A 24,084-nucleotide genomic window follows, 5' to 3' on the forward strand; every position below is an offset into this window, starting at 1 on the left:
TGAAATCCAAACAAAAAGATCAATACTTGCCTTTATAGAATGCATTTAACAGAGAGGTATACTCAAAAGTTGATCACCAAATAGAGAGATATTAACTGGTATGACCATAAGCCTGGTTAAAGAGGAAACTTTTAAATGAAGAGACCAAGATTGAGACTTCACCAACAGCTAATGATACAGGCTGGATGGACCATTTGTTCTTTTCCTGTCCTTTTTTGTAATTTTATATGTATGTGTTCAATTTCTTGCATTGCTGTTTCTGTATTACAGATGCAGAACAGATCTCCCACAAATTTCCACAAATTCCATGGTTCCTTAGAGCATAACTGAGCAGTCCAAAGACATGAAACCCTAGCTGCAAAGCAAACAACAGAAAAAAAATGTAGGTAAATAATGCAAAAGCTTTTCGAACACACTTTTTATTTTGAGCAATGTCATATTCTCCAAAGTTTTTTTTTGAACCTGTTATGCTCTCCTATTTATTGTTGCTCTTCTGTTTCTTCATACATTAAAGTCTGATTCGGTATGACTGCATCTTCTTGAACTGGTTGCTGTTGCACACATTCATCTTTCTCCGTTCAATTGTCTGTCAGGATTTGTGTGCTTCTCAGACATCATGGCCACAATATTGCATGCCCTACTTGCCCATCAACCAAAGACTGACTAAATGCTTACAAGAAAAGTCGTGCAAAATAGTGAACCTCTGTGTAAAAGTGAACCCTGTTTAATGGTTAAAATGCACTCGAGTGAGATGACTAATACAGTAGTACCAATTGAATACATTACGTGTCTTGTGCTTACATTTTGTTTCCAACTGTTGCATAGCTTGTTAAAAATTTGTTCATGGGACATGGCTGTCACTGGTTAGGCCGATATGTATTGCCCATCACTAGTTTCCCTTGAGAAGGTGGTGGTGAGCTGCATTCTTGAATCACTGCAGCCCAGGAGCTGTGGATAAACTCAAAGCTTTTGAGATGGGGGTCCAGGATTTGGACCCAGGAACACTGAAGAAACAGTGATACATTTCTTACTAGGGATGTTGAGTGGGGTGGAGGGGAACTTCCAGGGATTGGTGTCCTCCACGTATCCATTGTTCTTGTCCTTCTAGATGAAAGTGGTTGTGAAGGTGCTGTAAGGAGCCTTGGTGAATTAATTTCAGTTGCCACCTCACAGGAAGAGATGACGCTACTGAAAAATTGTCACTTCTGTTTTGTAGTCAGTAATACATTTTTACATTTAATTTTGCATTCATCAATAGTTCCCTTGCAGCCAACTAACAGAGATAAGAGCAGCAAAAAATGTGAAAATGTGAAGAGTTTCTTTAATGTCAAAACCATCTCCAGTTTAGAGTTTTTAAAAAAATTAGTTAAATTAGTATGTAAATGATTCTAAGCTTAACTGTTTAATAAGTACGAAGCTGACTAATTTATGTTACAGAAGCAGAATGCATTAAGTCGAAGAGGCAGTACAGTGGTAGATGTGCAGAAAAATGGAACACAAAGATTATGAATAAGAGCTGGTATTTCCTATTCGGATTCTATCTGATGAGGAGCAAATCTGGAGTTAGGTGAGGCAGAAAATTGGCTATGAATGCACTTCACATGTTCCTGAGTGGCACAATAGCTCAGTGGTTAGCACTGCAGCCTCACAGCACCATGGACCTGGGTTTGATTCCGCCCTCGGGTGACTGTCTGTGTGGAGTTTGCACATTCTCCGCGCGTCTGCGTGGGTTTCTGCCTGGTGCTCCAGTTTCCTCCGACAGTCCAAGGACGTGCGCATTAGGTGATTTGGCCATGCTCAATTGCCGTAGTGTTCAGGGATGTGTAGGTTAGGTGGATTAGCCATGGGAAGTGTGGGATTATAGGGATGGGGTGAGGGTCTAGGTCTGATTGGGATGCTTTTGGAGGATCAGTTCAGATTTGATTACCCAAATTGCCTGCCTCCATATTGTATAGATACTATGTGCTCTTCTATCAGCTGTTATCTCCACTGGAACTTCCCACTCAATCTGATGGTGATCAATTAATACAGTCATCCAAATATGATAAGGAATATACAAATTGCATGGTAATGGTAGAGTGACATTTTGGCTTCGACTTTCCTCTTTGGGCAGAGATCGGTGCCTTGCTATTTCTGTCCATCCTAGCCCAAGCATAAATTCCCAACATTGAGCTTGGACCATTCAGAGGACCCCACTAGTAGAGAATTCTGGTGATGCCACAGCAACAGAAGAGGATCAGAATACGGACCATGACAGGGAAGAAGTCCCCTGAAGTCTGGAGTGAGGGTTCCCAATGACAATCTTGACTGAGGCTTGGATAATCACTTTGTAAGCCATTTGGTCATGTAGAAGGAGCTAAAGGTGCCAGAAGGTGCTCAATCCCACTTGACACATGGTGGTTCCAGGAAACATGGCAAAAAGTACAAAAAAAAATTCAGAAGGACCTCCTGCGAAAATTAACAAAATGGAGGAAAAAAGAGAAGACATTGAACTTTGACAGTTCACAAAGTAAGTTATATGAAGGAATTTTCTAAATTGCTTGATTAATTATTTAAGGAGTGAAACTTGCAATTTGCATTGACATTTTTAATAGAACAAAGTTGTGATTCAAAATCATAATTTTCTTTGACCTCCTGTCAGCAGATTTTCTGTTAATAAAAGAATTCAGCACCAAAGGTGTCACTCACGCACAATCAGAAGGATTTTCAAATGCTCAGCATGTAACTATTAAATAAAATACTGAACATCGTGCAGATTTTATACAGAAATTTCATCATGGTGGCATTCTTCTTGTTCTGACTCATCAGAAATATAAAGATTTATTCCATTCATTTCATCACATATGCCATAAAACATATCACTTTGAATCTGGTCCTCTTTTTCCTGACTGTCCCTGGATGCTGATTGCGCAAGTTTAAAAGGTGATGCAGTTGCAATACTTGTGATATTTCTGTCATCACTCTCCGAAGTACTGACAGCTAGCTGGTTACACTGAGCTGGACAGTCAGGAGAAATGACATCAATGACTTTTTCATTCTGAGATAGTTGGCTCTGGCCTTTGTTTCTGGAAGAAGAGGGGAGGACTGACCTGTGCCTGAGAAGAGACAGGTTGTTTGACGAAGATGAGCTGACTGTGGTGTTGAAGTCTTCCTTGAATGAGGCAAGGGGTGCCTCGGTGTCTCTTCTTCCTTTGCTGCAAATGGATACAAAGAGGAGGTTATTGGACTAAATATTGAATATTAATTTTAGCAATTTCTATATAAAGCAGCAGTAAACCTCAATAGAAGCTAACTGAATGTGTAAATGTGAAAGACAGGATTATATGTTTCAGAGTACTGATGCTACAACATACCGTCTGTTACACTATCATACAGAGGGATAATAGGGAAACATGAGTTAATGCACATGAAAAGTCAAACTACACAACTGTTTATAGCAGTCACTGAGACTCTGAACCATGAAGATATTGGAAACAGACTTTAAATTTGAAATAGGCTTCTTCAACAAACATTTGACAAAGTTATTCCTTTTAAATAGTATCATCATCGTATTATCTAAAATTTCACAGACTTTGAGCGATTAAGTCGTGGGAAATGTGGGCATGCAGAAGCTTTCTTTCTTAAGGGAGTTAAAAATACTTTTTTCCTGAATTGCCCATCTTCAACCGTTTACTCCATCTATTCAGGAACTAGCATACACATTTATCAGAGATCTGGTGAGAGGTAAGCAAAATCAAGTGAAAAATACATATTAACAGGAAAGGCAGCTCACTTTCCAGCAGAAAGGGTAATGTCATTGCAGCTAGAACAGGTTTCCCCATCGCTGTCTGAATCTCTGTGGACCAGAACCTCTGCCTTCACAGAAGATTGACTTTCATCCAGATGTTTGGACTGGAGTGAAGTGGGAGGTGAGTTCACTCCAGGTGAATCTTTGTTTTGCTGGGTCTGCCCATATGTAGGGAGGTTTTTTGCATACTGTTCAGCTTCTTCACAGGTTGGACTCTGGAAGCTGAAAAATAAAGACAAAAAAAATTATATGAAGTGCGAATTCTGAGAACTATGTCCAGCTCTGGTCACTAAACACAACAGGCCGTTTAAAAAACCTGGTAGTTGTACAGCAAGATCCACACAACTGGTCCCGAGAGTGAACGATTTGAGTTTTGATTATGATGGTAGAAAACTTCTAAGCTCAGAAACAGGGTATTTAAAAGTGACTTTATAGATGTAAAATGGTAAGAAGTTAAAAGTTATTCACAAATTACTTTAAATTAAACCATAATTGTAGGAAAAAAATGAGATAAACCAAGATTAAGATAAGCTAAGAAGAAGATTGATGCCTAGTTCATCACATAAAAAGAAATAAATACCACGTGGGTAGAGTACAAGTCAAATTTCTGGAATGCTGAGAGGTATAAGCCTTTCCTTCTTGTTTTCACTTGTCTAATCTTCTGTACCAGAGATTAGCACAAGTGACTTTACAAAGATCATAGTGCTCCAAGAATGCACGCCCTTTGCTACAACCTCAGAACTCCAAGCTAAATGTGATGACTCCTCTGATGTCTAAGAACAAAAATAAAATATTAATTCAGACTATAAACAGTAATTTTTCACTAAAACTTCAGATCAGATGAAACTATTGTCAGAGTATGGACTTCTATCCGTGGCCTGTTGCAGAGCTTTGTGAAGCTCAATGTAAGCTTGAGTCCCAGAACCTTATCATTCTACCCACGCTCTTAGGCTTTCTAGATTCAACCCAATTGTTCTTCTCTCTCTGCGGACTCTAACCTATCATTTACTCCTTAACCCATCCCCCTCTCTATTTTCTGCATAGAAAACAACATTTTCCCAGCTACCATCAGTTCTGAGGAAGAATCACTGGATCCAAAACGTTAACTCTGATTATTTTTCTTCACAGATGCTGCCAGACCTGCTGAGCTTTTCCAGCAACTTCTGTTTTTGTTTCTGATTTACAGCATCCACAGTTCTTTTGGTTTTTATTGAGTTAAAAAAAATCTCCTTTATCTTGGACACTCTTTTCTTTTTGTTTTTCTGGGTTGATTTTGTCTTCTTTCTTTCTTAATCTCTTTGTAACATTTCAATGGTTTCAGGTAGTTTCCTTTGAGCACAACCTCTGTTTATTTACCATATCCATGACGATTTTCTTTCGGTGTTGTCATCTTGAAATGTTTGGTATTCAATCTCCCTGGCTGTACCTACTCTTCTTCGCTCTTCCTGACCCCTTCGCTTCCTGACTCCTCCCCCTTCTACTGGCTCAAAAACTCATGTATTTCCATCTTTCTTAATCTCTAGTGAAAGGTTATCCACCTGACTTGTTAACTCACAGAGATGATGCATGATCTGCTAGATTTGCTCTAGTAGTTTTATTCTTTCCAAATTTTCAGCATCTGTAGTATATTGTCAATTATCAATAGATTCCCTTAAATATAATCAAAATTAATGTGACTTATCCAGTTCTATTATCTAGTCCCACTTATGAACTGCCCAGTCAATGTGATCCTATCAGTGTGGTGCTGTGTTAAACTATCATTTATATTTGTGATGCTATTTGAATTACCCTCATCGAAAAATCTATGGAGAATACACTTGTCTAATCTCTATCTTGCTCATTTACACAAATTTGCAAATAATTTTAATAAGACCAATAATGTGTAGTGAAGAGCACATCTTACCGACTGAAGAATTTCAACATTTATAACTCAAGATTTAGGATCGATTACCTTGATTTGAGAGGAACTTCACGCTCTAAAATAGAGTTTGGAAGCTGCTGTTTGTCTGGAAACAAATGCTCTGTTTCTGACTTGATAGGTGGAACGTAGGACCTCTATAAAAGAAGTCTGTCTATTAGAAAATTACATTTTAAAAATACGCTGTGAAGTAATACTGTCACTGAATCAGAAAACAGTCACCCTTCAGCAGACAGCAGATGCAAAATCCTGCACATCAGTGTCATTCAACTTTGAATTCATTCTGAGAATTTATATGACAATTTTCAAAAGTGAACTGATCAGTCCTGAACCAGTTGAACTATCTTGTAACTGATTAGCTTTGTGCTACGGGGGATAAAGTTCAATCACTGACACATACTTTTGTTCTGGAAAATCAATATCATCCAGTTCCTATTCCTGGGTGGTAGCTCCTCATTAACTACTTGACAAAATTCTTCTTTCTCCTGCCTTTTTTATTCATTCATGGGATGAGGATGTCATTGGCCAGGCAGCATTTATTGCCCAGAGAACAGTTAAGAGTCAATCACATTGCTGTGGATCTGGAGTCACATGTAGGCCAGACCTTGTAATGATGGCAGTTTCCTTCCCTAAAGGACATTAGTGAACCAGATGGGTTTTTCCAACAATCAACAGTGGATTCATAGTCATCATTAGACTCTTAATTCCAGATATTGTTTTGAATTCAAATTCCATCATCTGCCTGGTGGAGTTCGAACCCAGGTTCCCAGAACATTATCTGGGTCTCTGGATTAACAGTCCAGCAATAGTACCACTAGGCCATCACCTCCCCCTGTGCCACACCTCAGCATGTTGACCATGAGAAGGCAGGATGGAAGCTAGCGATTTGTGAAAGTCACCCTCTCGGGATTAAGAAGATAGAGAAATGGATGGAAAGTTGTGGCTCTGTGGTGCTTCTCAAGGATGGCAGAGATGTTTCAGCAGTGCCCTTCCACCAATGAGGTATTGCCAATGTTGTAAGCTTCCTCAGGAAGAGTTGGGTGCCTCTCGCAATGTCCAGAGTTGTCTCCTTTAAAGTGGGTGAAGGTATTTAACATCGAGCTTCCTGTCTGTGGTAGGCTTTTGCATTATCTTGTTGATCAAATAAACAAAGTTAAGGCTATTGGTTAAGGAATGGGTGTAAATTGATTTTGGGTTGTGTATGTGATTGCTGTGAGGTGAACCACAGTTCAAAATACTGAGTTGTAACCCTTCTTAACTAAACAGCTTTGTATACGATTTGTTGCATAAGTATTTCTGTAAAAGAATGAAGAATGTGCTGAAGCCCAGATTGCATATGGAAGGAAAGGAAGCACTCTGCAATGTCTTAACTTGCCTGTCTTGTGGGTGAGGTGGCAGATCAATTCTGCAGGATATTTATGAACCTGATTTTACTATCATTCAAGTACTTGTGATGAAAATATGATAGGATAGGATTATATATATCATCTGGATATAAAGTTCCATACTGGGAGTTTGAATTCTGCTGCATTGCATATCACATGTGTAATCACTACTCTAAGTTCAAACATGGAACAGTGTGGTGTTCACTTTTTGGTTAGACAGGGTCATGTAATTTCTGGGGAAGTTGGATTTGAAAGAGAATTATTGAGATAAGCTGGCATCAGCTGCCTTCAAAAAGCTTTTCAATTCAAGTTGGAGTTTGTCACAGACCTGAGAGAAGGCAATTACATTCTGACATCTGGAAAGCCTGCAAGAAAAGACAGGACTCTCTCTTTCTCACTCTCTCTGAATAGACCAATAAAACAACAGTGAAATACACTGAAAAATAGAACTTCGAATGGAAGCAAAGACCTAGGTCTTGACTGACTTGATTGAGGATATTCTATTTCTCTACAGACACCAATGTGATATCACTGGCTAAGATAATGGTGAGAAAGTCACCTCATTTCACAGTTGTGGTTTGGATTCTTGATCCACAGAATTTGTTCCTTTTTGCCTGTGGTTTTCATCTATGATGCTTCTGCAAAGCCATCTGTCTTGTTTCAGAGATGGTAAGAACTGTAGATGCTGGAGTCAGAGATAACACGGTGTGAAGCTGGAGGAACACAATGGGCCGGGCAGCATCAAAGGAGCAGGAAAGTTGACGTTTCCGGTGAGGACCCTTCTTCAGAAATGGGGGAGGGGAAGGAGGCTCAGAAATAAATAGAGGCAGGAGGGTGGGTGCTGGGGCAGGTAAGTGGGATGGTGATAAGTGAGTGCAGGTAGGTGAGTGGTGGGGATTGGTCAGTGGGATTGATGGGACAGATAGGTGGGAGAGAAGGTGGACAGGTTGTGTCCGGTCAAGGAGGTGGGGCTGAGAGTGTGGGTTGGTCATTGATGAGGCCGGGGGTGGGGAGATTTTGAAACTGGCAAAATCCTTATTTAGGCCACTGGGCTGCAGGCTCCCAAGGCAGAATATGAGGTTTGCGGGTGGTGTCATTGTGACACTGGAAGAGGCCCTGGATAGACATTTTGCCCAGGGATTGGTTGGGGCAGTGAAATGGCTCCCAATCAGAAGATGTTGTTGTTTGTCATGAACAGCGTGCAGGTGCTCTGCAAAGTGGTCTCCGAGCCTCCGCTTGGCCTCACTGATGTAGAGGAGGCCATATCGGGAACAACGGATGCAGTACACCACGTTGATGAATGTGCAGACGAATCTCTGTCTAATGTGGAAAGTTTGTTTAGTGTCTGTCTTGTCTGTCATATTTATGAGCAAATAGGTGCATTTTTAAAAAATGCTCATGGATGTGGACATAGCTAGCTGTGCGGCATTTATTTTCCATTTTCAGTTGTCCTTGGTGGTGGTGGACAGACTATTTGAACCGCCTTAGTTCTCTTGGTAAAGATGGACTGATAATATTTTTAGAAAGTGTGTTCTAACATTTTAACCCAGTGAACTGACAAAACAGTGACATTATTTTTCCTTCTTTCTTCTTACCTCCCATCCTTGACAGCATCTGCAATGTCTGGGGAGAAGCCAGCACAGACTCCCAGCATCAAGAGTTTCGAGGTGAACCCTGAGCAGATTTCTGTCCTCGAGGTGAAACCAGCATGGACTCTTGGTCTTGAGTGAAACCAGGACGGACTCCTGGCCTCACTGTGGACTCCCAGGCTCAAGGTGAAGGCAATGTGGACTCCTGGCCCCAAGATCCTCGAGGTGAACCCAGCGTGGTCTAGAGGTGAGGCCAGGCATGAAGTTCTCTGCTGGACTATTTATTTCTTTATTTTTCTAATTTATTCCTAAGAATCTGCACCAAGGTACCTTTGTACCGAAGATGACCCTGTAAGCGGTGACTTTGCAAACTCTTCAATGTACTCGTGTAGGGACATGTGACAACAAACATAATTGAACTTGCTGGTCATGGTATTCCTATGTGCCTGCTGCCTTTGTCTAAGTGGCTGTAGGTTTAGAAGGTGTTGTTCAAGGAGCCTTAGTGAACTTCCACATTGGATTTTGTAGATGGTACAGACTGCTGCTCTAGTGAAGGTCAGTGCAAGCTGGAAGAACAACACCTCATTTTCTGCTAGGGAACTCTATCGCCTTTTACTCAATATCATGCTCAACAATTTTAGGGCTTGAGACACCTATGCAATTCCTTAACCCTGTCCCCACACACCAGACCTTTTATCACATGGTCTGCTATTACACGCAACCCATTGCTAGCCACTAATAGTCGCCATTAGTAGCTATTCATTTTCCTAGGCTAATCTTCATCCACTCCTCTGTCTGTCCAACTGTTCTTCTCTCTCTTTGAGCCAACTATCATTTACTCCTTTGTCTCTGCCCCCATCCTATCTTCAATGAAGAAACAATATTCTCCCTGCTACTATCGTTTCTGAGGAAGAGCCAGTGGACCTGAAATGCTAACTTTGATTTCTCTCTACAGATGCTGCCAAAACAGACTAGTTTATCTAGCAATTTCTGTTTTTGTTTCTTAAACTGGTATTTACCTTGACTATTGAAATATGAGATTCATCTTGTATCATGTGTGCTTAGATACATTTGGGTTCTAATGTCATATAGTTACATTAGTGTGCTATATCTGCCACAGTGATAATTATTTACCACATCGTCCAAAATTACAGCTATTTTTGTAGTAGTCTGATAATAAACCATAATATTTATTCTTACTGCTGGTCAAGAGGAAGAAGAAGGCTTATGCTAGGATGAGATATGAAGGCTCAGTTAGGGCGCTTGAGGGCTATAAGGTAGCCAGGAAAGACCTAAAGAGAGAGCTCAGAAGAGCCAGGAGGAGACATGAGAAGTTGTTGGTGGATAGGATCAGGGTAAACCCTAAGGCTTTCTATAGGTATTTAAGGAATAAAAGAATGACGAAAGTAAGATTAGGCCCAATCAAGGATAGTAGTGGTAAGTTGTGTGTGGAGTCAGATGAGATCAGGGAAGCGCTAAATGAATATTTTTCAACAGTATTCACTCTGGAAAACAACAATGTTATCGAGGAGAATACTGAGATACAGGCTACTAGACTAGGTGGGATTGAGGTTCACAAGGAAGAGGTATTAGAAATCCTACAGAGGGTGAAGATAGATAAGTCCCCTGGGCCGGATGGGATTTATCCTAGGATCCTCTGGGAAGCCAGGGAGGAGATTGCCGAGCCTTTGGCATTGATCTTTAACTCGTCATTGTCTACAGGAATAGTGCTAGATGACTGGAGGATAGCAAATGTGGTTCTCCTGTTCAAGAAGGGGAATAGAGACAACCCTGGTAATTATCGACCAGTGAGCCTTACCTCAGTTGTTGGTAAAGTGTTGGAAAAGGTTATAAGGGATAGGATTTATAATCATCTAGAAAAGAATAAATTGATTAGGGATAGTCAGCACAGTTTTGTGAAGGGAAGGTCGTGCCTCACAAACCTTATTGAGTTTTATGAGAAGGTGACCACACAGGTAGATGAGAGTAAACCAGTTGATGTGGTGTATATGGATTTCAGCAAGGTGTTCGATAAGGTTCCCCACAATAGGCTATTGTACAAAATGTGGAGGAATGGAATTGTGGGAGATATAGCAATTTGGATCGGAAATTGGCTTGCTGAAAGAAGACAGAGGGTGGTAGTTGATGGGAAATGTTCATCCTGGAGACCAGTTACTAGTGGTGTACCGCAAGGGTCAGTGTTGGGTCTACTGCTGTTTGTCATTTTTATAAACGACCTGGATGAGGGCATAGAAGGATGGGTTAGTAAATTTGCAGACGACACCAAGGTCGGTGGAGTTGTGGATAGTGACGAAGGATGCTGTAGGTTGCAGAGAGACATAGATAAGCTGCAGAGCTGGGCTGAGAGGTGGCAAATGGAGTTTAATGCAGACAAGTGTGAGGTGATGCACTTTGGTAGGAGTAACCGGAAGGCAAAGTACTGGGCTAATTGTAAGATTCTTGGTAGTGTAGATGAGCATCGGTGAGATCTCGGTGTCCATGTACACAGATCCTTGAAAGTTGCCACCCAGGTTGACAGGGCTGTTAAGAAGGCGTACAGTGTTTTAGCTTTTATTAATAGAGGGATTGAGTTCCGGAACCAAGAGGTTATGGTGAAACTGTACAAAACTCTGGTGCGGCCACACTTGGAGTATTGCGTACAGTTCTGGTCACCGCATTACAAGAAGGATGTGGAAGCTTTGGAAAGGGTGCAGAGGAGATTTACTAGGGTGTTGCCTGGTATGGAGGGAAGGTCTTTCGAGGAAAGGCTGAGGGACTTGAGGCTGTTTTCATTGGAGAGAAGAAGGTTGAGAGGTGACTTAATTGAAACATATAAAATAATCAGAGGGTTAGATGAGGTGGATAGGGAGAGCCTTTTTCCTAGGACGGCAAGCACGAGGGGGCATAGCTTTAAATTGAGGGGTGAAAGATATAGGACAGGTGTCAGAGGTAGTTTCTTTACTCGGAGAGTAGTAAGGGAATGGAACGCTTTGCCTGCAACAGTAGTAGATTCGCCAACTTTAGGTACATTTAAGTCGTCATTGGACAAGCATATGGACATACATGGAATAGTGTAGGTTAGATGGGCTTGAGATCGGTATGACAGGTTGGCACAACATTGAGGGCCGAAGGGCCTGTACTGTGCTGTAATGGCTATGTTCTATGTTCTATACTTCCCTGTACATCTATTGTGGAGTATCCTGCATATTCACTGAACGAACTAATTGACATATCTCTTTTTTTTTCTGACGAAGGGTGTCGGCCCGAAACGTCAGCTTTTGTGCTCCTAAGATGCTGCTTAGCCTGCTGTGTTCATCCAGCTCCACACCTTGTTATCTCAAATTCTCTTGCATCTGCATTCCCTATTATCTCTGACATATCACTATATCTCTGTACTGAGAATTTTCTGCCAACACATTCGTTAGCTCATACTTCCTCATACAGTTAATCAACAGGCATTGTCCTACAAGTGATAATTTTTACAATGACAATGTATTACAGAATGCAGCAATTTTTTTTTCAGACTTGAAAACCTAATATTTATCAATGGTTTATATAACATCACATCCCATTGACTTATTCTAAAATATTTCACTAAGGTAATTACTTTTTACATTGAACCTCTGTTATCACATGGAAGAAATGAGTGACTATTTGAATGTAAAATGAGACTCTGCAGTTAATTTCGAAAAAGACAAGGAATGAAGCTTTTGTAACTTTCTTTCATTGGCCTTATAATTTTGTGTCACTGTTGCTTAGTTTGACTTTTGTTACAATGACCCTTCCATATTAAAAATGGTAACTGTCTACCAAAATGCAGGAAGTTAAAATATTTCCTCAAATCTTGAATCAGATATAGGAGACACTGTAAAATCTTGGTGCCTCTCATTAGTGTGACAAATATGATCAGCTTTCACACAAACCCGGTGCAAAGGCTATGATGGGGACTGTCACTACTGTGCCAACTAAACAGGCAGCTCCTCCACATGGAAGGTAGTTACAAGTGTCTATGACTGTTAGGCCCAGTCTTCATTGGACTTTCTGTTTAAATTTTAGAAGTTGTGCCAAGCAAGTTATTTAAGCAGTGGGGCAAGCACCAGTAGCTGTGCACTGATGTTCTTAAAAATATTGTGGTCACCTACAGGAAATATGATCAAAATCTTAAATAAAAACCAAAAGAAGGATTCTGAGGAGAGGGTGACTGGATCCAAAACATTAACTCTGATTTCTCTCCAGAGATGCTGCCAGACCTGCTGAATCTTTTTTTTTAGCAATTTCCATTTTGGTATATGATCAAAATCTTACTTTGTATCAGGTGAGCCATTTTAAAAGCCTTTAATGGGCCAATTACTGGAGACATGAACTTTCTCTGTTTCCTCCACTGCCCCCCCCCCCCACCTAAAGTCCAACTGAAAATTTAAGACTGCCACAGAGGCATCAGCGTCTTGACATAACCTCCATTTACCAAGGCTTGACCCCATAATCTTTTGGAAATCTTGGCTCTTGATTTGATAATGGTCTTCTTCTATTGTCTTCAATCATGAGAGTTATAATGGTAATACAAATATCTCCAGAAGTTACAATTCTACTCTTTGAGGAAAAAAGGTTGCCAGAATGCCTGTTGTTCTTATCTGCTTCAGCGATAGTGTAACATTTCTTTCTTCTGTGTTCTAGGGAATCAGCCCTGTTACTGTTTTCCTGTTCTCTCCCTTCTCAGCCACCAGAATGGATGTAGTACTCTTATAACAACCCTTGCAGCAAAAGCATCTGGAATGTATTAGCATTATTCCAACTAGTAATGAATGTGGCCATGTTAGACTTGGAAAGATCACTAAATGCTTTCAGATATGAAAGGTCACATTTGGCCCATCCATTCCTCAATTTCTAACTCGCCACTGCAAGTAAATTCCTGTGTCATTTCACTAGAATTTATCTGACTTACATTCAGTAGTTTTGACTATATTTTTCAACTTTACATTAGCTTTGTTGATTGTCACTGTTTATTGTTTTGAAAAAAATTGGGAGTCATGATTACAGTCAAAAGTCAAACTTAACATAAGCTCCACAGGATGTTTTCTGGCATTGAAGGTGCTAACAAATGTAAGTTGTGACAGTGTAGGGTGTAAAACATGTTTTTTAAAGAACAAATTTGTTTTTGTTCATAAATTGGTAATTTGTAGGCTTCTTTCATTAAAAAACATTTTCAGTTAACTTTGTCATCCTAAAGAGACGTTGAATGAGGCACTGTTTTAACAATAGAATTATATAACTGTCCCTGTTATTGCTGTAAGCAACTTCATGTATGATCTAAGAGTAGCTTTAAGAGCTTAACTTTTACAAGGAACTATAAATCTGGTCTCGTGTTTTTCTGAGTAAATAATGAGAAGCATTTTTTATGGATCCCCACCCCCCAGCATTGAAAGCAATAGTGTCAATAAAATTGTAACAGGATCAATTTCTTCTCTGCCAAATAAACATATTCCAACCTTCTTTTCACTATTTCCTTACTGTTTCTACTTTTTGGCCCATTCCTTCTATACCTGTTTTCAATAGTTTTCTCTCCAAAATTTGTCATCTCTTGTGATGAACATTATCCTGCCCTCTCCTGTTCATTCCCCTAAAAACATGCCCCTGTTTGTATAGGATTATTTAGTTTCCATACCTTAGGATAGCACTGACAAATTGTCCAGACAATCCCCACGACGATCATCAGAATCCCGACAGAAAAGAATGTTGCATAGACTCCGGGCTTATCCACATTCATAATGAACATTCCAACTATGATCAGAAAGAATCCCAGAACAATGAGACCGTAGCGAAATGTCTTGTCCTCTGCCATCACCAACTGACCAGCTGGTGCACATTCAGGGGATCATGTGCCTTTTCCTTACATACACAGGTAAACCAGCTTCACTTTCAATTTAAGCTCACATAACATGATTCGCCTTGCTGCAATTTCATCAGTAGACAGCACCGTAGTTTTTACCTCCTTTAAATCTGTTGGGCTACTAGTTTAGATTAAACACAGCTCAGTCCTACTCAGGTTTTTTCCAGTTAGTGCCAATGAACTTAATGAACACAAACAACCTCATAAACTCACGTATCACTGGACTTTCATAGCCGTTAGCTATAACCTTCCCTGCAGGCATTCAGGCATCAGGAATGTACAGTATTCAATAACTCTCCATATTGCAATAACAAAGATAAAATGGCAGCATTGAAATTAATACATCCTAGTTTAACCATACACAGGTAGGGAGTAGATTTAAAGAAAAGATCACAGGTTGTATTTTATGGACATTGTCTTTTCAAGTTTTAGTGAAGCAATCAAATGTAAAAATGGACTTCATGTTCAGGGTTACAGGAACATAAGTAACTTTAGAAATCTCTAATTAGCTATTTGTATTCAAAATATTTAACCTTTCAAATTCTGGGTAATTCTAATCCGCATATACTTGTCTACTGAATAATTTACATCCAAAATCATAACTCACCAAGCATTGTTTGATTTGCTATTAGTTTTTCATACCTTAATAATTGGAATGCTAAAAATTTGTCATTACACAATCAGTTCACCTTTTGTCCTATATTCCATTACTGCTTATTTATAATGATAATAAAGCTGCCTCCCATTTATCAGACCATCGCACAGTCCTTAAGAGCTGTAGCTGGAAACAGCAGGTGACTTTTAAAGCTTTTCTGTATTTTAAACAATTTCAAGTGAGATGGTCATGAGTTTAAGTTGCACCCCAGAGACCTGAATACATCATTTTGTTCGACTTTTTACAATTCTGCACCATCAGAAGTACCATCCATAAGATGAAATGTTAAACCCAGAACTCAGCTACGATTGCCATATTATAGAATGTGCAGTGGAGTTCTTCCAGTATTCTGGCAAAACATTAGTTTTTTTCACTTTCATCACTCAGACATCCTGAACAATAAACATCCTGAACAATTTATTCTTTTACTGTTTATGGCACAGGGTCAAGCTATTACATTTCCCTACATTGCTAAAGTGATGCACTCGGTTGTGATGCATTTTGGAATTCTTCAGGTCAAGCAAACTACTGCATATGTGTACAAGTTCTTACATTCTTAAAGGTCTATTATGTTTATTACAATATTCAACTAATTCAAAATATTGATTATAAAATCTGAAAATAAATGATAAAATATTGTTTTTTTTTGTATCAGCTACACTGATGTATTAGTTATGTTACTGGATTAATAATCCAGAGGGCTGGATTAATCCAAGGAAAGTGAGCTCAAATCACATCATGGCATTTTGGGAGCGTGAACCCAGTTGAAAATCAGCTGAAAATACCAAATGGTACCATTAAAAATGACCATAAAATGTAAGTTACTATTAAAAGCTTAACTAGTTCTCTTTTAACCTGCTGACCTAACCCAACCTATCCACCTTATGCTGATATTTAAGGCAGTTTACTCCCCTCTGATGTTGAGAAAGTCAGTCCTGTCAAACCACTAATTGGACACCTAGACAGATGAGCGATAAATATTGGGTTTGCCCAAGTCTGGGAATGAAAGAAGGAATGTTCCGTTCTCTTGCACTGTCTGTCAGATACGTTCAGCCATGCCTCATTTGTTTGCATTTCATTTTCTTGATTCTATTCTGTCAAAGTAATTCTTTTAATTTTGGTAACGGTCCTGGTGAGATTGTGACTTTGGTTCTCCTGCCTGCAATGACTCTGCATTCCTGGTTTTCTCTCACTTTCTTTCTTTGTACATAAAAGCAACACAACTCTAGAATCCGCAATGACAGTGAAAGGCTGTTTAAAGTCTTCAATAAAATTATAGCTTGTGTTCATACTAAAACTATAAGGTCTGCACTTTTACACGAGTTTTTAACAGCTGTGGATGCTAGAATAGCACCATTTCTTTAAATGGATTTATATGTCAGTCGTTTTAATTGAGGGCCTTAAGAACTACTGTGAATGTTAGCCCTGAGTTTGTTTCAGGTCTGCATTTAGAGATATATCAGCCAGAAACTTATCTTCTGTACTTCCAGATACATTCATACTCTCGCTGTGGGTGAGGCCCTGTTTCACCAATTAAAGTAAAACCTGTTTTCTTGGCGAAAAGCACAGTAAATTACAAGGATTACTTTATCACGTCGTTCCACCTTCATTTTGACAATATGCTGCAAAGCTGCTTTTGGAGAAAGGAATCCAGTGAAAACTCTGTAGCCCCATCTGAAAAACTGGAGCAGGCTTCTTTCAGATCGGACAATTGGTTACAAGATGTCTGATTCTAAATATCCTGCAGAAATTGTCAATAGATGTGAGTGCTACACTATACCATCAAACCTGGTGCTTTGTCTTTAAGAAGTTGTATTATCCCTTAAAGTTTGATAAAACAGAAAACCATAGCAAAACTTTATAATGTGGTTCATTTAAAATGCATTGTTACATTACCTACCATGCGCCAATTCTGTGGTACTTGAAATGATTTCATTGTTGTCAAGTTAGTAGCTGGATTATAATGTTACTATGGTGTAATTGTAAGAAATGTGTTTTGTCCTGTTTCTTTTTGAAGACAGGTTTTAAGACAGAGTTGTTGATTTGAATCCAACAAAGAAAACAACTTGTGAGGCCTTGACATTTTTTTTAAAAATTGGAATAATAGAAGCAGCCTAAATGGGTCAAGTCAAACTCCCCCATAACCAGCAATTTTTCAAAAGCAGTTGCTGGGCTCTTGATAACAAAGTGTGGAGCTGGATGAACACAGCAGGCCAAGCAGCATCTCAGGAGCACAAAAGCAGATGTTTCGGGCTTCAAAATCTCCCCTTCCCCACTACATCCCAAAACCAGCCCAGTTCTTCCCCTCCCCCCACTGCATCACAAAACCAGCCCAGCTCGTCCCCTCCCCCCACTGCATCCCAAAACCAGCCCAGTTTATCTCTGCTTCCCTAACCTGTTCTTCCTCTCACCCATCCCTTCCTCCCTCCTCAAGCCGCACCTCCATTTCCTACTTACCACCTCATCCCGCCTCCTTGACCTGTCCATCTTCCCTGGACTGACCTATCGCCTCCCTACCTCCCCACCTATACTCTCCTCTCCACCTATCTTCTTTTCTCTCCATCTTCGTTCCGCCTCCCCCTCTCTCCCTATTTATTCCAGAACCCTCTCCCCATTCCCCTCTCTGATGAAGGGTCTAGGCCCGAAACATCAGCTTTTGTGCTCCTGAGATGCTGCTTGGCCTGCTGTGTTCATCCAGCTCCACACTTTGTTATCTTGGATTCTCCAGCATCTGCAGTTCCCATTATCACTGGGCTCTTGAAGCTGGGTTTGGAAGCTGCAGTACATGCAATAGCATCACTGCTACTCTCTCTCTCAGAATTTTCTCTTGACAATTTTCCTCTTAGATTGGCGAATTACACGAAAGACAATATATTTCACTGCATTTGCCTTTGCAAAGGATGTGTTCATAATATTTTTACTGATAATCTTTAATAATAGTTACAAATTTTGTCCCAATTCTTCAAATAGAGTGAAGTTATTCCAATTCTTTCTTTTGTTGTATTTTAACTGTAATACATGAATAAAGTGTGTTTTGCTTCAAGAGTGGTAGTTTGTCCAATCAAATTGCATCTGACAACTCAATGCCTGGCACTGGTAGTTAAAATGAGAGTAAGTGAGGATCCATGCTATCTTCTTCATAGATTTTGAGATGGTTTGATCTGGTCCAAAACAAACTGCGAACTCTTGTTGGATCCAAACCTCTAATTCTAGATCAGGTTTAAGATTGTTGGACTCAAATGCAGTGAGTGGTGAGTTTTGGTTTTTTTTATTCTGGGTGTTGAATTTGTTTTGTTTGAATAGGGTGTGCCTTTTGTAGAAATGGCTCTTTCAGTCGCTAAGAGTTTCCAATGGGTAGAAGAAGTCGCTTAGGGAGTTTGACAGAAAATGAGGAAAGTAACGGCTTTGGACTTGGCAAACAAGCTGGTGCTGGGGTTGCAGTGTCTATGAGGAAATGAGATAACTGTGCCAATTGTGCAACATTTACAATTGCCAAGAATGCCATCAGAATCTTTGTAAATGCCTTAAATTCAATTGCAAATGAAGCAGCTTCAGCTGAAAGCAAAAGAAAAAGAAAAAGGAAATGAAACCATTCACAACCTTATCACCTCAGGTGACTTCCCACCCACTGCCTACAACCTCATTGTTCCCCAACCCCGCACGGCCCGCTTCTATTTCCTTCCCAAAATCCACAAACCCGCCTGCCCTGGTCGACCCATTGTCTCTGCCTGCTCCTGTCCCACCGAACTCCTCTCCACCTACCTGGACTCCATTTTCTCCCCCTTGGTCCAGGAACTCCCCACCTTCGTCAGTGACACCACCCACGTCCTCCACCTCCTCCAGAACTTCCAATTCCCCAGTCCCCAACGCCTAATTTTCACCATGGACGTCCAGTCCCCAAACATCTGCATTCCTCATGCAGATGGCCTCAAGGCTCTCTGCTTATTCCCGTCCCGCAGGCCCGACCAGGACCCCTCCACCGACCCCCTCATCCGCCTAGCCGAACTTGCCTTCACCCTCAACAACTTCTCTTTCGATTCCTCCCACTTCCTACAGACAAAGGGGGTGGCCATGGATATCCATATGGGCCCAGGCTATGCCTGTCTCTTTGTAGGTTACGTGGAACAGTCCCTCTTTCGCACCTACGCTGGCCCTAAAGCCCACCTCTTTCTCCGTTACATTAATGATTGTATCGGCACAGCCTCTTGCTCCCCAGAGGAGCTCGAACAGTTCATCCACTTCACCAACACCTTCCACCCCAACCTCAAGTTCACCTGGGTCATCTCCAACACATCCCTCGCCTTCCTGGATCTCTCAGTCTCCATCTCAGGCAACCAGCTAGAAACCGATATCCATTTCAAGCCCGCTGACTCCCACAGCTACCTAGAATACACCTCCTCCCACCCATCCTTCTCCTGCAAAAATTCCATCCCCTATTCCCAATTCCTTCACCTCCGCCGCATCTGCTCCCAGGATGAGGCATTCCACTCACGCACATCCCAGATGTCTGCGTTCTTCAAGGACCACAACTTCCCCTCCCGCAGTGGTTGAGAATGCCCTCAACCATGTCTCCCGCATTTCCCGCAACACATCCCTCACACCCCGCCCCACAATAACCGCCCAAAGAGAATCCCCCTAGTCCTCACATACCATCCCTCCAACTTCCGGATACAACGCATCATCCTCCGACACTTCCGCCATTTACAGTCCGACCCCACCACCCAAGATATTTTTCCCACCCCACCCTTGTCTGCCTTCCAGAGAGACCACTCTGTCTGGGACTCCCTTGTCTGCTCCACACTCACCTCCAACCTCACCACACCTGGCACCTTACCCTGCAACCGCAGGAAGTGCTACACTTGCCCCCACACCTCCTCCCTCACCCCTGTCCCAGGCCCCAAGATGACTTTCCATATCAAGCAGATGTTCACCTGCACATCTGCCAATGTGGTATACTGCATCCGCTGTACCCGTTAAGGCTTCCTCAACATTGGAGAAATCACGTGGAGGCTTGGGGACCGCTTTGCAGAACACCTCCGCTCGGTTCACAATAAACCACAGCACCTCCCAGTCGTGAACCACTTTAATTCCCCCTCCCATTCCTTGGATGACATGTCCATCCTTGGCACCCTGCAGTGCCATAATGATGCCACCTGTAGGTTGCAGGAACAGCAACTCATTTTCCACTTGGGAACCCTGCAGCCCAATGGTATCAATGTGGACTTCACAAGCTTCAAAATCTCCCCCTCCTCCACTGCATCCCAAAACCAGCCCAGCTTGTCCCCTCCCCCCACTGCATCCCAAAACCAGCCCAGCTTCTCCGGCCTCCCTAACCTGTTCTTCCTCTCACCTATCCCCTCCTCCCACCCAAAGGTACACCTCCATTTCTGACCTACTAACCTCATCCCACCTCCTTGACCTGTCCCCTCCCTACCTCCCCACCCATACTCTCCTCTCCATCTTCGGTCCGCCTCCCCCTCTCTCCCTATTTATTCCAGAACCCTCTCCCCATCCCCCTCTCTGATGAAGGGTCTAGGCCCAAAACGTCAGCTTTTGTGCTCCTGAGATGCTGCTTGGCCTGCTGTGTTCATCCAGCTTCACACTTTGTCATCAAGGAAACGAAACAGTTCGAATTATGCTTAAATGCAGAGGAAAAGAGAAAAGGAAAAGAAAAGCTTAGCAAAAGAAAAGGAGAAAGAGAAAGAGAGCAGCAGGGTTTTCAAAACCAGCTTAAAGACCCCAGCAACAACTGCTACTGAAAATCTAAAACTAAAACTAATAAAAGCCCTGACTCTGGGAGATCTTAATGCCACCCTTCAAGCTGCTTCTATTGTCCCAACTTTTAAAAATATTCCCAAGGCCTCACAAGCTGTTTACTTCAAATTGGTAGCTCAATACCTCCGTCTTAAATCTGTCTTCATTTAAAAAAGGGCAAAAAAAATTAAAACCAGAATATTGTTATAAGATACATTTCTCTCAAAGCAGGCACCCTAACAATTTGTGAAATGTTCTCATTCTGCTTTTTCCAAGACTAATCTAATTTTCATTCAAACCATGAAAGGATACAGGCTAACAAAGTTGTTATGACAACACAGTTGAGATAATCATAGATTTTCCATTTTATTCCATTTCTGTGAAGGATGATTACTGGCCTAAATGACTTTTAGCTAAATGTAGGTTAGCAGAAAATTGCATGATTTGGTTTGGGTGGTGTTTTATACATGAACACTATGCTTGCATGCTTTTGAAACTTAAATATTATGATCTGATGGTGGTAATTTTGTTTTGCTTTGTAAACTAACAGAATTTACCACCAGTGCACTTTTCCCCTGGTTACAAAAGTTTTACTGCATTCAGTTCTATATTTCATCTCACTGGGGTGGAAGTCAAGCCAGGGTTTTCCTGGAGTCATCAGAGAAGTTAAAGATTTTATCAAAGTAAGCAAAATATTCTAATTTATCTATCTATTTAGACCCAATTTGACAGAAAGAATGGTCCAGGCTCCTCTATGTAACAGAAATTACTATTTCATGCAAATAAATTGATTCTAGCTACAGTAAACGCCTATGAATTGTCAACATAACTCTTATAAAACTGCCCCCACACACACGTATAGACATGGACAGACAAAACAAAAACATTGGTATTATGGGTGGAGGGGAAAACTGGGAAGGTAGTTCAATAGTCCCTTCTGAGACAGTTCACTGAGATTATTGCTTTGTTGGCTAGGACTTGCAGATCTTCAATCTCTCTTCTCCAGGCACTATCACTTTCTTTCACTTAATGGAACTGTTTTTCATCTTCAAAATGAGTCAATCACAAAAACTGATGACAATACGATGTACTTAATTCATATGTTTAAGAGCATCAATACAATTACATATAGCATCCATTTTGATCTTAGATGGATCAGAGGAAAAAATTTCAGTAGGAAATGAAATTGCAGATAAGGAAAATTGCACAGCACATCTGGTTCACAAATTATAAAAGCTCTAACTTATTGGTTAGAAGCCTTGGCTTATAGCAACTGGTGAAGGAAAATAAAATTACATAACTAACTTTTTCTGACAGAGAGCCACCTCCTCCCCTTCTGGCGGTCCAAAGGCTTCTATTCATTTCATTTACGCCTTCTAGCTGTTCAGCTTCCCAGTAGCTAATCACATGATTGTTGTCAGGCAGCAAGACTTAGTCATTGACAACCTACCACCAATCCATAAGCCAATCAACTCCCTGTTGCCTGCCAAATTTTTTTGTACATACCCCTAGTAGCAGCCCATCAACAGCAACCTTCTCCCATTGTTGGAACAAGCAAATATATAAACAACAATTTACAATAGGTGTGAGTAACTTTAGTTTAAGAAATGCAGCATTCCCTTCCATAATCCTTGATTATTAAAAAAGATCTTTTTCCATTTCAGTGAACAGTAAAAAATATACAAAATAAAAGAAAGGCTTTTATAATCTAAGAGCTATTAATGTTTTGTTTGCTCTGAATATATTACTTAATAAACTTACAAACTCAATCAATAGATAGTGATCAAAGCTGAACCAAATTCCAACTAAACAAAACCGAAAGAACCAAATTCCAATCTGTTATAGAATCCACCAATTTTTATTCTGCTGTTTTCCATCAGTGCATCCCAAAATGGGCTGTCAATCTGCCAGATAGCTGCCTACACACTGACAATAGAAACTTCTTCATGTGATACAAGAAAAGAACTGCTCTGATTGACACATTTACATTTCTGGTTAAGTACACAGAATAAACACTTTTCCTCACGCCATGAGGCAATTGTGTCACATTATTGTTTATAGACTGCCTGTTTTAGCCAAAAGGAAATTTAATTCAGATCTATTGTTGTAAAAGACTGCTGTGCAAAAACAATCCCTGCTGACTTAATGAAACTGGTTTTCATCTTCAAAATGAGTCAATTATAAAAACTGATGAAAATACAATGTATTTAATTCATGTGTTTAAGAGCATCAATACAGTTACTTATAGCATCCATTCCGATCTGTGACGGATCAGAGGAGAAAATTTGCAGTGGAAAATAAAAATTGCTGATAAGGAAAATTTAAAGAACCTTGAAGAGCTACAAAAGAATCAAAACAAGGGGAAAATTTTTATAAAACTATTAGTGATTATTTCAATCCATTATTAGCCTTCGCAAAAGATAAGAATATTGAGAACATTATAAAAAGACAAATCAAAATATAACTGTTCAGCCAAGTGTGGTAATATAATAGCTACTTAATGAGCCAGAAATCCAGAGTTTGGACTAATGAGGCATAAGTTCAAATCCACTGCTGCAACTAGGGAATTTAAATCCTGTTAATTAGATAAAGATGAAGTAAAAGCTAGCATCAATACCAATAACAGTGACAATCTAACTAAAAAAACACACACATCATTTGCTCATACTTTTAAGGAAGCAAAATGGCCATCCTTAGCTGGTCTGGTCTAAAAGTGACTCCAGACCCACAACAATGTGATAACTCTTATCTGCTTTCCGAAGTGGCTTAGGAAGTCATTCAGAGATAGTAGGAACTGCCGATGCTCAAGAATTTGAGATAACAAGGTGTAGAGCTGGATGAACACAGCAGGCCAAGCAGCATCAGAGGAGCAGGAAAACTGACGTTTTGGGTCTGGACCCTTCTTCATTTTCTGAAGAAGGGTCTGGCCCGAAACGTGAGCTTTGCTGCTCCTCTGATGCTGCTTGGCCTGCTGTGTTCATCCAGCTCTACACCTTGTTATCTGGGAAGTCAGTCAGTTGTATTTGAGAAAGACATTCACCAGCAACTGCTCAAAACAATTTTAAATTTCATGTATGAGACACAGGGCCATGATGCCTTTGGGGAGGCA

The 24,084-nt window shown here is 40.6% G+C and overlaps 1 protein-coding gene across 1 annotated transcript; it reads right to left on the reverse strand.

The window, feature by feature from the left end:
- Nucleotides 1–475: 475 nt before the first annotated feature.
- bsnd (barttin CLCNK type accessory subunit beta) lies at nt 476–14,727 on the reverse strand. Its single transcript, XM_048539638.2, has 4 exons — nt 14,342–14,727; nt 5,739–5,842; nt 3,773–4,009; nt 476–3,194 (listed from the first exon to the last, which is right to left on the reverse strand). Exons 1-4 carry the CDS (start codon nt 14,516–14,518, stop codon nt 2,759–2,761), a joined length of 954 nt encoding a protein of 317 aa, XP_048395595.2. The 5' UTR covers nt 14,519–14,727; the 3' UTR covers nt 476–2,758.
- Nucleotides 14,728–24,084: the final 9,357 nt, after the last annotated feature.

The sequence above is a fragment of the Stegostoma tigrinum genome, chromosome 8 (genome assembly GCF_030684315.1).
Source record: "Stegostoma tigrinum isolate sSteTig4 chromosome 8, sSteTig4.hap1, whole genome shotgun sequence".
In the NCBI taxonomy this organism is placed as follows: domain Eukaryota; kingdom Metazoa; phylum Chordata; class Chondrichthyes; order Orectolobiformes; family Stegostomatidae; genus Stegostoma; species Stegostoma tigrinum.

Excerpts from the sequence above, each read along its gene's own strand:
- bsnd (XM_048539638.2), bottom strand. The coding sequence starts at position 14,518 with ATGGCAGAGGACAAGACATTTCGCTACGGTCTCATTGTTCTGGGATTC. Across the intron at positions 5,843-14,341 it reads TTTGTCAGTGCTATCCTAAG|AGGTCCTACGTTCCACCTAT; the intron begins GTATGGAAACTA and ends CTTCTTTTATAG. Across the intron at positions 3,195-3,772 it reads ATTACCCTTTCTGCTGGAAA|CAAAGGAAGAAGAGACACCG; the intron begins GTGAGCTGCCTT and ends ATCCATTTGCAG.